This window comes from Botryllus schlosseri, chromosome 6, assembly GCF_051294905.1.
Source record: "Botryllus schlosseri isolate E-star chromosome 6, Bs_hap1, whole genome shotgun sequence".
Classification (NCBI taxonomy): Eukaryota; Metazoa; Chordata; class Ascidiacea; order Stolidobranchia; family Styelidae; genus Botryllus; species Botryllus schlosseri.
This window is the reverse complement of record NC_137241.1, coordinates 8,402,656-8,418,658: the sequence shown is the minus strand read 5'-3', so window position 1 is coordinate 8,418,658 and position 16,003 is coordinate 8,402,656. Positions and strand designations below refer to the sequence as shown.

Here is a 16,003-nt window from a genome sequence, read left to right as displayed (position 1 = left end):
ATTTTGTGGAGCAGTTCCCAAATACACAACATAGGTGTCAATATATGCCACATGCCACATATAGGCTATATCTTGCTAATCATAATTACCGGTACTGTAAAGTCTGTGAACTGAGGGAGGTACAAGATTATCAAATACGAGTCATGTGACTTATTCGCATCGCTTGGACACTGCAAAAAATCCCAAAGATCGCTATAATTTTCGGTACATAGCTTACGTTTGACTCGGTAGTCGATATACCGATGACTATAAACCCTAGCGAGACATGTATGAATGAAAGGAAAACGACATGAGATATATGTATATAAGCCTATATATACAGGAACGAAACAGCACCTTGTCCAGAAATTCCAAGTTGATTACATTTCTCAAATATGATTTAGGGATATAGGCCTTTGATGTGAAGTTACTAAATTATGTTTGGGGTGTGAGGTAGGGATGGTGTGAACCTCTGAAAGGTTCAGGTTCGTGTGAACGCGAACCTTTTTGAAAGGTTCTGTGTGAACACGAACGTGAACCTCGTGACGTCACGTGATGTCATATTGCTAATTCCAACCCTATCTTCCAATGAAGTGATAGCCTATATTAATGTACACGATAGGCTACCTAGCGAAGACTCGGTCCACATAATGCCACAATGCTGAAGTACATATCGGCGTTTTAAACGTCGCTAAGTGTATCAAGAGCGGTAATCAAAGGATATAATAATTGCGTAAAATCAATACATTCCGTCGCTTTGCCAACAATTTCGACGAGGACTTACCAAGGAATATAAGCTTACGCCTTAAAGGTCTTAGCCAGACCGGACAATGTGTTCGGTGTCTGAGTATTGCTACATTGATATGGAGCAGAGTGTACAACGGGTTTCAATACTCGCTACCGATACCACAAACAACAACAAGTTATGCAGCAGTAGCAATCACCTTAATCGCACGGATTTGGTTTTAATGATACAGTAAAGATATGAAGTCAAGATTGACCCCGTACGCCCGTTCGATTTTTTACATCAGAAGACGATATCAATGTCATTGATTGGTTGAATAAGCATCATTCGCTGACTACGTATATCGCTCGTGATGTTGTGTGATTGCGGGTCAAGCTCACAGCAGATAGTCACTAAATATTCACAAACGGAAAGCTGGTTATTCCGAGAAAATTTTTGCAACAAAGCAACTAAAACTTTTAAGGTGGTCGAGGTGCATGGTGCATGCCACTGAGCTATATGCATGCTCGTTAAGCGTTGATTTTTTATGCTGCCAGCACCATGCATGGAGTGGCCCGCAGTCGAAATGCAATAAATTTGAGCCAAAGATCTTATAATGGAGTGAAAATTACAATTTACCAAAAGGTTCACAGTGCAGAACCTACCAAGGTTCTGTTGTGAACACGAACCTCTAAATTTCCGAGGTTCACACACAGAACGCGAACGTGAACCTCACGTTCACACCATCCCTAGTGTGAGGTGCTTCTGTTACGGCCCTGTGTATATCGGCCTATGTATATGACATAAAGGAAAATTATACATTGACTAATCTCTTCACGCGTACTTGACCGCCAAAGTTTGCGACTTAGAATTACAATGTTCGCCGTCACTTGAACTTATCTATTCGATTGTGCTCAACGTCGGAATGCCACTTCATGTTTACCAACAATCCTCATTTGTGTCTATACTGTTTTCGTGGCCGTTCGCTCTTCTTCGTCCCGGTATTTCCTTACTCACTTGCAGCTAAGAAATGTCTGAATGTTCCACCCGGGGATACTGAGACATAGAGTGTCAATTGTGGTCCTATTTCGGTAAGTCACGGACCAGCGTCGTTCAATCTAAGAACGCATTCTGTCGTTGAACGCCAAGCCTCGGTCCTACGAAGTTCTGCTTGCTTTTTATCGGTGCCCGAGTTAGTCTGTCCACCAGTGATTTTGCCTTATTCCCTGTAAAATTTGAAGTGAACATGCAGTTAGACCTTGCGTTAAGGCGGAAACTTTCATATGCAAAGTGTAAATTATTTGCATAGGTTTGTACCTGAGAATTACCAGTTTTAGTCAGATGATTATCATTATTCCAGTAAGTTAACTTTATGTTCTCCATCCGAAATGTTTGGGCCAACATGGGTATGCTGGATGTATGTGATATGTATTTTCTATGCCTTAACGGCATGTGTTTCAATCGCGTTAAAGTTCTTACTCGTCACAGGTAAACCCTGCTTGTCCTGTGGATTTTGGTGCCTTGTTTTGCCCGGGTCCGGAGAGGAAAGCATAGTGCTACCGCTGTCGTTGTAGTCATAGTCTTCTAATGATATGTCGTCTTCAACCAGGCTCTTTTTGTTTCTGTACATAACATTTGAGAGCCGTGATATTGGTTATCACTATAGGGCGGTTTTTTCACACGTCAAAATGTGTCAAAATTTCGTCAAAATTGTAGCGTTAGGTCAAAATTTGTCAAACTTTTTCACTAAGTCGAAATTCTTTTGACGTCTGCATTTCGTTTGTATCGTAGATTTTGCACTGTCGGTTAACTCATCATTTGATATTTTACAGCTTGTAGCCTATTTTATAGGCGTACCGTTGTAAACGGCTAGTTGTCTGCTCATTGTGAATCATAAACGGTCAATTAAAACAAGTAGGTAAACATGGTGTTATCAGCGTGTACTCAAAGGTGGTGCGGACACTCGGAAAGTCACGTGACTGTCACGCCCAGATACCTTTCACAACCTTGTTATTGTCGATCCGTCTGCAACAGTAATTAAAGGCAAAGTCGCTATTGCTCTTCGTTGATTTTATCCGTGTTCCATATCGAGTTGGGTGACATAATTTCGTATGGTATATTCTGATGCTGTCATCTTGCGCTGTACCAAGTTTCAAGACTATGGCTTTATAACTAGCGTAGTAATTGCGCTGTCGAAGTCGAGTATGTAGTAAATCAGCGCTCACCGATTTATTGTCGATTTTGATAACGGAATTACTATGCTAATCATTGAGTGATGATACTGAAACTTACTGCGAAGCTGCATAACACAACCAAGATATACCATGCCAAATTTCGTCATCCATCTCGGTATGGAACACTTTCAAAACTCACATATACCAATATCAAATTTTGCGAAAATTCATTTATGCGGTAGGCGCAATGCCAAACCAGCGCACGCAGACCCTGAATAATCGAATTGATAACGTACTTACTACTGTAATGATAGAGCCACGCCCTTGAAACTTGGTACAATGTTAGATTCCTTCATCAAGATATACGATACGAAAATTTATTATTTTATTGGATGTGTTATGCAGCTTCGCAGTAGGTTTTAGTATCGTCACTCAATGATTAGCATAGTAATTCCGTTATGAAAGTCGACAATATATCGGTGCGCGCTGATTTACTCGATACTCGACTTCGACAGCGAAACTACTACGCTAGTCATAAAGCCATATTCTTGAAACTTGGTACAGCGCAAGATGACAGCATCAGAATATACCATACGAAATTATGTCACCCAACTCGATATGGAACATAGTTAAAATCAGCGAAGAGCTATAGCGACTTTGCCTTTAATTACTGTTGCAGACGGATCGACAATAACAAAGTCGTCAAAGGTATCTGGGCGTGACAGTCACGTGATTTTCCGAGTGTCCACACCACCTTTGAGTACACGCTGGTGTTATGGTCAACGTACCGCAATATCCTAACCGAAGAAAGACTTCTTGCGCATTGCATCATTCTTATATTAAGAAGCGCATGATGAAAAATTGTGATGTAGACAACATTGTCAGAATGAAGCAACACGGGTTGTCAGCAGCAGTGTACGCACAATTCGAGTGTTGTCGGCCAACAACTGCTGCTGTTGAACGTCCTTGGCAAGCTTCTTAGTAAGGACATGCACTTTTTACCCGAGAATGTAGGAAAGTATCTCTCGTACTACAATTTTTTAAAATTAATTCTACCATAATACATATTGTAACCACTGGAATTCTTCATAGGGTCAGATTTCGTTAAAATATTGTTTTTTTTTCGTGTATAAAGTTACCTGGTTCTAAGCCAGAAACGTTCTTTCAGGCTAAACTACTTCGTTAGGACAGCCAGTTCCAACCAGAAATGAAGATAAGTGGTACAATTTTAACATTATGTGGGAAAACAACTAATTTGTATACGTTAGGTCAAAATTTGGTCAACATTTTCCTTTTTTTAGGTAAAAAAAAAACGCCTTAGTTATCACAAAAACAAAAGTAATCTTCCAGGCTAAGAAAACCCCTCTTACTTGCTGGTCGACGAAGCGGAGTTTTTCGACGGTATTGAATCGGTAACTGATTCGATGTCAGGCGATGGGGCCGTTTTGTTTTTATTCTAAATAGCGGTAACAAAAATGGAGTTAACAGTTGAATATCCATCATACACGCTACAATATGTCACCTTGGATTTTGAGGATTTTTTCAACCAGTCCTTGACCTTGTCAGCGGGATCTTGCGTTTTCTCATATTTGACGCTCGTTAACGTGAGAGTGAGATCGGTCGAGGATGCAACTCGTCTAGACACAATTTAAGATAATTCGCGCAAGCCTCTCATGATCTGTAGTCGCAACATTCCCTTCCATCCGTGTAGTTATTTCTAGTGAATTTATGGAGGTACGCCTACGGCACAGCATAGCTCTCAATTGGTGTAAGAGTATAGATAACTAACATAACTACGGATAGATACGCAACTTCCGTCGTCACGCTTGTTTGTCCAGAGGGTTTAACTGCTCAGCAATCTAAAAGCAACATAGTTTCTAATCCTATGGCTGGCGACCCAAGCGCTCCAAATATAGTTAAAGTTGATATTATTAGAAAGCTACTGTCGCGCTGATTCTGAAAATGTACATTAAAATCTGATCAGAGCAATGGAACCACCCCAAAACAGCCCTCCAAGTCTGAAAATCGGCCGTGTTCTGAACAGTGACAAGGATGCAGACGTCATTGTTATGGTGATTGTGTTGCGTCACTGCGATTGTTCAGAACAATGCCGATTTTCAGACTTAGATGGCTATTTCGGGGTGGTTATGGTTACATTGCCCTGATCATCTTTTCATGTATATTTTCGGAATCGGCGCGACAGTAGCTTTCGAATAAGATCAACTTTATTTCATTTGAGGTGAGCGCTCGGGTCGCTAGTTACGGGATTAGCAAATATATTGCTTTTAGATTAACCATCAGTGAAAACTCCGGGCAAGCAAGCGTGACGACGAGAGTTGCGTCTCTATCCGTAGGTTAGTTATCTATAATAAGAGAGAGAGAGAGAGAGAGAGAGAGAGCTGGTTTTGCGTCTATCTGGAAAATAATTTGTAGCGAACATAACAAGAATTATGTTTAATGAAATATGTAAAAACAAACACGGTAGACGGGTGGCTCTCGCTTTTTAATGATAGTTTTACAGACTGTGGCTTAATCCAAGTTTCTATACATCTGCAGAGGAGGCAAGTAACGAAGTACTTCTACTATTTCAGAGTACACAAGTAGACACCCAATTAACTATAGTCTTAGACGAAGTGTGTTGAAATTTTTTGTGAAATCTTCCACACCCCGCGGTAAAAGTTATTACAAACATTAAATTCGCAGTATCATAGGTTATTTAGCTCCGGTCACGAATTATTGTTAAAAGACTGCTAATACGACTACTTCAAGAAAGATTACATTTTCTACTTGTACCTGCAGTAGCTTCGGCGTATCCTTGTAATTGAGCATATAACTTACGGCAGTGGCTCCTAAAGTGGACACTAAGAGAAGAAGGTGGTACTAAGAGATGAGAACCGCAGCGCTGAAAATAAATGTGGACGGTATGGACTTTAACAAACTGTTTCGGAAAATCTCTCTTTGTGTAACAGAGTCCGATTTATGAATATATGATCACGTTGTTTGCAGTGATACCAGGTGCATTCAATGAACACACTTTCGAACGCATGTACAATGTACATAGCGCTCTAAAACGAAGTACGTTGATTGGGAAAAGAAATTGTCTTGTAAGATTGTTCCCACTGATTGTGCCTGTCGTAGAATCCGTACAAAACCTGACTCTCACGTAGCGTGCATAATCTACATCGGGCTGTCAATAACTTAGATCAACGCAATGAACCAAACAACATTTCGAAGTTAGATTGGGTGGGGGGCGTTCGATACTTCGTTTGCGGCCCAGAGGACGTTGTGTAAGATAGTTTGGGAAATACAGATTTACGGCATTAGTTCCGTTTCTATACTTGAGTTGCGCCGCTGATTACTCAGGGCACCTCTGTATATGTTCAATACGCATATCAGAGTATCTACATTTAGTGCACATATGTCATTGCTGCGTTATTGTATAATTATAACTCATGCACCTAGTTCTTCCGTGTCCTTGACGTGGTACTTTGCGATCCCAGGACCCTCGCCGACGTTCTCTGTGCGAATATATAGATGAGCGCAGGGAATAAGATAACGTATCGAATTTATGTTGGTCAGGATTGCTCAATTACCTTTTTTTCTTTTGCTCCAATGGTGGGTCGTCATGATCATCCGAAATCGACCCCGGTAAAGATTTGTCGCCTCGCGTTCCGCGTGCATTATGACTGATCGCTGCATTCTGATATCGGCGATCTATATTCTAAATTTTGTATTTGATAACATCATATTTGAAATAGGCACTGTGCTCTACATGTAACATAATGTCAAATGAGCGTTGAAAGAGCAAAAAAAAATTGTTCGCGCAGTCATTTTACTCAGAAAGTCACCGTATTCGAACTGCAGCGAGTGGTCCAATTCATCAATTTATGTGGTATCGTCTTACCTTCAAATTAATTTTTGCCTTTCCTTTTCCATTTCCCAGCAATTGATTTAGCACAGCAACCGCTTGTTCCGGGGACAAATCCATTTTTGAAAGTGATACATCTGCTTTGCCTACAAATCGAATTTTTCGTTGAAACGTTCAACTTTATTCTGATATCAGTTTCATTTAGCATACGAATGTTTGACTTGCTGGTGTGTATATAGCTGTCGACATGCCTACGCCAAGATACCACAGAATTTTACTGAATAAATATACTGTATTTTCCAACCTTTAAAGTCTTCCCTCTGGTAATCATCATCGTCGTTTTCTCGTCCACGAGTATTTCTGAATATAAATAACTTATCATCATTCTGAAGAATATGCCAACAACATATATGTATTAGAGCAGGGGTCGGCAACCTTTTGCTAGTCGCGGGCCAAATTTCGGGTGTACAACTTTTTGGCTGGCCGGAATCTTTCTTAGTACTATATTTTACGCTCACTTTGGTATATTATCCTACATTGCTGCAATCTCAATCATACCAATCAGAAGACACATGTATTTACACTTCAACAACACAGAATAAATGTGACAATTGACGCAGCTTGCTTTGTGAAAGGTTTTCAACTTCTGGTAACAAGTCAGATGAAACAAGAATCAGACCCTATTCAAAATGGACGTCCGAAATACGTGATCTTAGCTTGCTCTTCGTGAATTTCATTGTTCAAAACTATTGTTCACATGCGTACGTGCTTCCAAAAATCGATACAACTTCTTTTGCATTGTTGGTCAAGCTGGGATAAAGACCAATTTCAAGAACGTACTCTTTGTCAAAGTCATTCAGCGATATGCTCTTTGTATGAAATTTGTCATTCAATTCAATTGAATCGCATTTCAGAAAGGCCCATTTGAAATTTTCAGGCAGTGGTATTGGCGTCCACATTAAACAGAGTACTGAATAGTCAGAATTCATTTCGTAGAGAAGGAATGTCGGAAAAGCGGGTGAATATTCAGTAATTAAATTTCGTATCACAGTTACAAATGTAGTGTTGGTACTAGGTTTTTTCTCCTCCAGTATAGGAAAGTGAGCATAATTTTCTTTGTACTGTTGACATTTCCAGAGTCCCAGATTTGTTTTGAATGCGCCTCAACATCTCATGTATTTAGTTGTTTTCCCCCTGAAGTTGCAAATTCAATTTGTTCAGATGGGGCATTAATTGTGCCAGGAAAGCAAGATGAGATACCCATTTTCGATTACAAGATTATGAGTCGGCGATATTTGTGTTTTCGAGGAAAGTTGCTATTTCATTTCTCAGTTCATACACTCGTGTAAGCATAGCTGCTCGACTTAATGCGCGAACATGACAGATATAGGCCTACATGACATCGTCATATTGATTCTCTGCTTCTAGTAATATCTGGCGTAACTGATTCAGTTAATGAGACAAAAATCATTCACCGTTGTGGCCAAAACACTATTCAGGTTTTTTGTCTTGGCACACAATGCCTTCTGGAAAATTAAACTATAGATAGGCTAAACATACGGAATTATCTATAATTGAACAGTTTGAGATTCCGTCATTACGTCTGAGATGTTCCAAGCGTCTTTGAAGTAAAGGAAGAACACCTTTATTGTCACACCCCATTAGAGTGGTAAACCCTTTAAAAAGTATGGAACACCTTCGGTTGCGAGATACACGCGATTGATAAGCACTGATCCAGTCTAGTCTATCTCCATCTACTACTTCAACCACCTTCGTTTTATGGCGTAACAATAGACTAATACGACGTAGGCTACTATTATACCGTAGCAATGCCGCATTTTTTTCATGCAGTGCTGCACTGCAGATTGAAACTCATTATGAAACGGCGGGCCGTATTCTTGTGATAACTAATAATTATGTGGCGGGCCGGACGATTTCGCTTGGCGGGCCGGATCGGGCCCGCGGGCCGTAGGTTGCCGACCCTTGTATTAGAGGTCGACCGATATTGATTTTGCAGGCCAATACCGATACCGTTCATCGACACACTCACAAGGCCGATAACCGATATCATAGGCCGATATTAATATGGAAGGAGTAGATAACCATTTCGCCAAAATATTATATATTAGGCAAAATGGAACTTGTACATGTCACAGAAAGCCGAACAAACGAGAAAACTTAAATTCAAAAGAATTATCGCTTAATTGTGCACACTGCGCATTCATTGGAAAAGAATTTGTAACGTTTTTAAATTAGGGAAATCACGAAGCAGTTTCGCTTCAAACTGCTAATGTTTCAGTAAGCACATCAACGGAATGGCCCTATGGCAGTGGCGGCTCGTCCTATAGGGCAACTGGGGCATTGCCCCACCTAAAATTCTGTTCAATAACAATTCTTTACCATTTATAGACGCACAACAATCTATATATACCGAAATCACAGCGAAAATCGTATTCTTCTTGTCCTTTCGCTTGTAAATGCCCATATATAGCGAAGTCTCTGCGAAAATCGAATCCTCTTCTGTGTTTTCGCTTTGCGAATGCCTAGCCGGGGCTTGCCCCGGTTGCGCTCATAACAAGCTTTGACTGTCTATTCTCTCAAAGCCGCGCACAATAAAGAAACGGTGATATACTCTCTCCTATTCATAAAATTACCGAGCAACCGGGGCTCAATAGGTCTGTGCCCCTAAGGTGTGATGTAACAATCGTATGTATATCTGAACTCGGTTACCGTCATATGCGTTTAGTCGACCTTTGCTGGTATAGGTCGATTTTGATGGTGTTTCACACCATGAAAACTCTTGAAACTTGGTACGTCATGTCGTGATGGTGGTATTTAACATTGCCCCAAGTTTCAGGGTTTCTACTTAAAGTTTAGGGTAGTAAATCCGTTTCCGAAGTTGAGTGTGTGCTGATCCGTCATGTATCGCAAACAGATTTTACTCGAAAGCCGGTATTGGTATCCATTGATTTTGACGATGTTCAATACTGAGATCGGTTATGACATTTGGCACGGTAAGTCTTAATGTTAGTATCGAACGCTGTACCAAGTTTTAAGTTTGTCACTGAACTATGTTAGTGGTAATTTCGTTTCCTTAAGTCGAGTGAGAGCTGACTCGTCATTTATCGCTAACAGATTTTACGCAAAGCCGGTATTGGTCTCTATTGATTTTAACGATGCTCCTTACATAGATCTGTCATGAGATTTTGCACGGTGTGTTTTGATTTTAGTATCGAACGCTGTGCCAAGTCTCAAGGTTGACACTCAATGATTAGGGCAGTAATTTCGTTATCAAGGTCGAATATGGTAGAGATGTGCTCAGATCTGACACTTTAGCCTACAACGCATTGCGGATTTCACGCAAAAGCCGGTGTATCTGTGGTAACGTTAACTGTGTTCCATACGGAGATAGGTGACGAGATGATGATATCATTCTCATTTGCATTCAAATATTTACTTTGATATTATATTATCCAATGTCAATTTCACCGTGAAATTGTGGCCTTCAAGCCATTTGCTTACAACCCCCTGTCAAGCGCGATAGCTATTTCGTTTTCGATGTCGGCTAACAGCTGATCACATGATCAGCCTATTCCTCAGTAAATTTTACGCAAAATTCGGTCTGTTTGCATTATTTTGACAGTGTACCATACCGAAAAGGGCCATGAGGCTACTTCTCGATGATGTCATGTAACAGTGTACGGCTTTCACCCACGTATATATTCGGTAATATATTTTCCAAAGGCGATTTCGCAGCAGACCTATAGACAGTAATAAAACCATATGTGTCGTGTTACAGTCTCCAGTTTCAAGGCCAAAATCTCCTATGCTGTACCGAGACCGAGTTTCCGAGACTACTATTCTTGGTTCTTCAGAATGATGTTTTGGATTCAATATGTCAGGCCCAATGTATGAGATAACAATTGGGTATGTGTCCGAACTCGTTGACCTTTCCAATTAGGCTTACGCAATCTCTCGAGTTATAGTCATTTCCATTTCTGCAGATAATTAGTCAGGTCTAGTGCGAACATGAACCGCGTTGAATCTTTGTTCCGTACGCCGTTTACGCAGTTACCACACTTCAAGTCACAGCTCACCGGCAGACCTCTCGTGGCACATACGTTAAAATCACTGTTGTCGGGAAATTCATGTTACCGTAACATCATTAAGTTACTTGTTTACGTTGGAAAACGTCATTGTGACGTCATCTTGATAAAAAGTCGCTTGCAGCCCTTGCCCCACCACCCGATATTGTCACGAGCCGCCACTGCCCTATGGGATTAAATATCCTACTGTGAAGACCAGAGGTGTCAAACTCAAATTACGCCGCGGGTCAGATTTAAACATTCCAAATGCTCGCGGGCCGCACGCTTTGCTTTCCACTTGAACACCTTATTACCAATAAGCATATATATTTGATGGTATATTACGAATGTATCACGGATCATAGGGGCTTTATTTAAACAAGTAGCAACACCTCTATTCGCGAACAATAGAATTGACGATGATGATTGACTGGTTGAATACACATATGAACCGCTGCTAAAACGGTGGCGATAACGACGATACAAGTTCACTTATTTTTATGATCCCTTTGCTTAAGTCCTAATCTGGCGTTGGCTGTGTGTGTGTATGCGTTGTGAGGAATACAAGAGATTAAACTGCAAACGCAGACTTTTGAATTTGTTATATTCTTATTAAATCACGATTCAGGTTTCTCTAGATTCCGGGGACGTTTTGAGTCAGAAATGATACAGCAGCGCGACCATGCACTGACATTTGAATTATAGTTTTTGTGTAAATAATATATTATTCATGTAAACTTCATATCACGGTCCGGCATTGTCGTTTTCGCTTGTGTGAATAACTACTTCTTGGTACATTATTCCATAAAACTCAACTCAGTGTGCACTTTTTCACCTTTTCGATATTGGGTGCCAATGTCACTGATTTGTTCCTATATTGGTAACAAGTGTGAAACCGAAACACCGTAGTCTGGTGATTATAATGTGGCCTACGAACAGACTCGACATTTGCTGTCTTGCGGGAATATTTAACGGAAGTATTTTCTTCCAAACAAATCAACATTTGTAACAAATGTACTGGATAATACAAACATTTTCGATCTTCTCGGAATGGCATCGCGGGCCGGATAAAATCGTCTGGCGGAACGTATGTTTGACACCCCTGGTGTAAACTCATTTTAATTTGAAAGTTGCCATTAGCCTATTGATACAAACATATTACAGTTTAAATATATTTTGCTGAGGTTTGTTAAGAATCGTTGTTTCTAGTCTTTCTCAAAAAACGGATTAAAACCTCATCACGGAATCCATTTTCTGCGGTGATATACATAGTCACTATTTCAGAATATCTTGAATATATGCTGCTATATGGAAATGACTAGTCTGGAAGTGACAACTTCATTGAAAAATCCGTTTCTCAATTTTGTTGACATATATATATGCTCAAAGGTGTCGTCGGAAGCGTCAGGCGTTAATATTACATTCGGCCGTGATTTTTCAAGACACGACCACATATTTCAAGAAATAAGAAATACAGCTGCAGAAGACCATCGGAAATAATATAAGTCGCTAACCATATTTCTACGTATATATAGTATGATATTGTTTTCGAGAACGGTCATTTCGTTGCTGTTTATCACTAGCCTTGAGTTGATATTCTCACAAGACAGATGACATTTGCACGATAATTAAGCTAAATTTGAAGTAAAACTTGAGGGGGTCCGCGGGGTCCGTCACGGTACAAAAGGGGTCCGCGAAGACAAAAAGGTTGAGAACCACTGCACTAGATTATATGATGTCATATATAAACCATCATGAAGTCTCGAATTTGCTACCAATTTAGGCCTATAATGCGAAATATTCACATCCTATCATAGATAGTAACGAATAATGTCCATTGCTGCTCATTTTGGATGCCTTTTATTCTTAACCTAAATAATCATCCGATATGACAAGATGACTTGTTCAGATGAAAAATGTAACCCAACGATTATTAATTATTGATATTATTGATGCAACACTACGATCCGCTTTCAGTTCTAAAACTTGAAACGTTTCGTAAATTTGTTTGATTGTTAAAATTCATTGAACAAAGTAATATCAATAAAATTTGAATCATAAAGTATAATGAACGAACCAGTCTTTGAAATATCCATCAAATGATGCGGATTAAAATTTGCTAAGTTCCTTACAAATGCAAAGCGTAATAGGACGAGTGAATAAGAAGACTACGTGATGAACTCACGATTGTGAAATTTATGTACCTGGCTCACACCAGGCGCCATGGAATTCTAATCAAATATTCCCAATAACATCTGGGTAATGCATGCAAGTAACCTCACTACAACCAAAGCACACTTTTGTAAATGGTAGGAATGGCGTGAACCTCTGAAAGGCTCAGGTTCGTGTGAACGCGAACCTTTTTGAAAGGTTTTGTGCGAACACGAACGTGAACCTCTGACGTCACGTGACGTCACATTGCTAATTTCAACCCTATCTTTCAATGAAGTGATGGCCTGCCCTATATTAATGTACACGTTATCTAGCGATGACTCGGGCCACATCATGCACAATGCCGAAATACATGCTGGCGTTTTAAACGTCGCTAAATGTATCAACTGAGGTAATCAAATGATATAATACACCTATAAAATCAGTATCTTGCGTCACTTTGCCTACAATTTCGACGGGGACTTACCATGGAATATAAGCTTACGCCTTAATGGTCTAGGCCAGATCGGACTATGTATTCGGCGTTTGAGTATCGCTACATTGATATTGAGCAGAGTGAAAACAGGTCTCCATACTTGCTGCCGATATTATCCCATTAACAACTTATACAGCAGTAGCCAACACCTCAATCGCAAGGATTTGGCTTTAATAATGCAGTAAAGATATGAAGTCAAGATTGACATCGTAAGCCAGCTACAATTTTTGCATCAGCAAACGATATCAATCTCATTGGTTGGTTGAATAAGCATCATTCGCTGACTACGTATTTCGGTCGTCATGTTGTGGGATTGCGGGTCAAACTCACAGCAGTAGGTCACTAAATATTTCGAGCAAACTTTTGTAACAAAGCAAGTAAAACTTTTGAGATTGTCAAGGTGCATGCTCGTTTAGTGTTGATTTCTAGTGCTGTCAGCGCCACGCAGTTGAAATGCAATATGCAAATATGAACCAAAGATGTTATAATGAAGTGAAAATTGTAATACATGAAAAGGGTTCACAGTGCAGAACCTGCTAAGGTGCTGTTGTGAACGCGAACCTCTAAATTTCCGAGGTTAACACACAGAACGCGAACGTAAACCTCACGTTCACACCATCCCTAGTTAATATAGGATCCGAGTGTTCTGGTTCGAAAATGTTACACTGGTCTGTATACGGCCTAGGGATGGTGTGAAGGCGAGGTTCACGGTCGCGTTCTGTGTGTGAACTGCAGAAATTTAGAGGTTCACTTTCACCAACGAGCCTTGGTAGGTTCTGCACTGTGAACCTTTTTTCATGTTTTACAATTTCCCACGTAAATATGACATCTATGGTTCAAATTCTTTGCATTTCAACATCGGACCACTCTATGCAAGGCGTTGGCAGCCTAAAAAACAACACTGACCGAGCATACACCTTGTCAATCTCAAAATTTGTACTTGCTTTGTTACAAAGGTTTGCTCTAAATATTCAGCTTTCCGATTGTGAACATTTAATTAACTCTCTGCTTTGAGCTTGACCTGTAATTACACAATATCAAGAGCGAAATACAGTACATGTAGGTAGTTAGTGTATGATGCTTATTCAACCTGTCATTGAAATTGATATAAAGAATACGTCGTTGTCTAATGCAAAACATCCAGCGGGCATATGGGATCCATCTTGATTTGCTTTGTTTGTTGTATCATGAACACCAAACATGTGTGATTGGGGTGTTGGCTACTGTATAACTTGTTTATTGGGTGATATCGGTGGCAAGTATAGAAACGCGTTTTACATCCTGCTCAATATCGATATAGCCATCGTCAGGCGCATTGTCCAGCATGTCCAGTCCAGTCTGGCCTCGACCGTTATGGCGTAATCTTATATTCCTTTGCAAGTCCTCGTCGAAATTGTTGGCAAAGCGACGGACGATATTAATTTTATGTGATTATTATAGCATTTCATTGCTTCAGGTATTACATTCGGTGACGCCTAAAAAGTCAGCATGTACTTCTGTTAGCGCGCGCGTGCGGCATTGCATTGTTTCGTGAATCCTTGTGTATTTCAATTTAATTGCCACGTCGTCTGATCATCATCATCATTATTAGTCTCGTTTTCGTTCCCTGTATATTCAATGCTAGATAACTTTTCGTCAGTTACTTTCCTGAACAGACGGTCGGAAGAGTCTTGAGATAATGCATCGTCGTGAATCCTACTTTTGTACCTACGTTATACCTTACATTCCCGCGTACTGCGTGCTGCCATTTGAGCTGTTTACGTTCTACCAAGCATTAATTTGGATTAAAAGGTTGTTTGATTTACACCGCCCTTACATTTTACCGTCGAGATTAGACAGGCTTCTGCGCCTTAGTCGCCATACGCTCATTTCGTGTGCCGCGCAGAAACAACTTAAGCATTGTGGTACAATGTGGCCTTAGTCGTCGCTAGGTACCGTGTACTGTTCGTACATTGATATATCACTTCACTGAAATGTAGGGTTGCAATTAGCAATATGACTCGACGTCACAAGGTTCACGTTCGCGTTCACGCAGAGCCTTTCAAAAAGGTTTGCGTTTGCACGAACTTGAACCTATCAGGGGTTCGCACCATCCCTAATACAGCCATTAGACGTCACACGCTTCATATAGGCTACTCCTGTACTGCAGAGTGCTTAACTCGACAATTTGCTTAACTATAGCTTTAGTAATGTACAAAGTGTATAACATGCACTGTAGATGTAATATGTATGCGACGTCTTTATGTTACTAACCTTTTTCTAGGTTCATCCAGCTCACGAATATCGTAATCTTTAATGTTTTTACGTCTTTCCATATTCTTTCTTTTTCGGCACCTTTCATCCTAAACAATAATGCCATTCTCTTATCAAAGAGACCTATGTTCATCACAAACAACATAGAATGCTTGATGACCGTAACGGCACGAATCTGGACGGCTAATCTGGAAGTCGTCGCAAATATCAATTGAGTAAATTTGTAGCCGATAAAAGTGAACTTCAAGCAATGCCAGCAGGCTTTCTTCATTC

At 40.2% G+C, this 16,003-nt stretch overlaps 1 protein-coding gene across 1 annotated transcript in view; it reads right to left on the bottom strand.

Annotated features, from left to right (window-relative positions):
- Positions 1–845: 845 nt before the first annotated feature.
- LOC145440816 (uncharacterized) overlaps positions 846–16,003 on the bottom strand; it is a 29,254-nt gene continuing 14,096 nt past the window's right edge. Inside the window, exons 12-20 of the mRNA XM_080318568.1 lie at positions 15,731–15,819; positions 7,050–7,105; positions 6,782–6,891; positions 6,471–6,598; positions 6,336–6,395; positions 4,400–4,514; positions 4,248–4,333; positions 2,183–2,325; positions 846–1,929 (exon numbers count right to left, since the gene is read on the bottom strand). Of these exons, the coding sequence (XP_080174694.1) occupies positions 1,817–1,929; positions 2,183–2,325; positions 4,248–4,333; positions 4,400–4,514; positions 6,336–6,395; positions 6,471–6,598; positions 6,782–6,891; positions 7,050–7,105; positions 15,731–15,819 (900 nt within the window). The 3' untranslated portion in view covers positions 846–1,816. The remainder of the gene's footprint in view (positions 1,930–2,182; positions 2,326–4,247; positions 4,334–4,399; positions 4,515–6,335; positions 6,396–6,470; positions 6,599–6,781; positions 6,892–7,049; positions 7,106–15,730; positions 15,820–16,003) is intronic.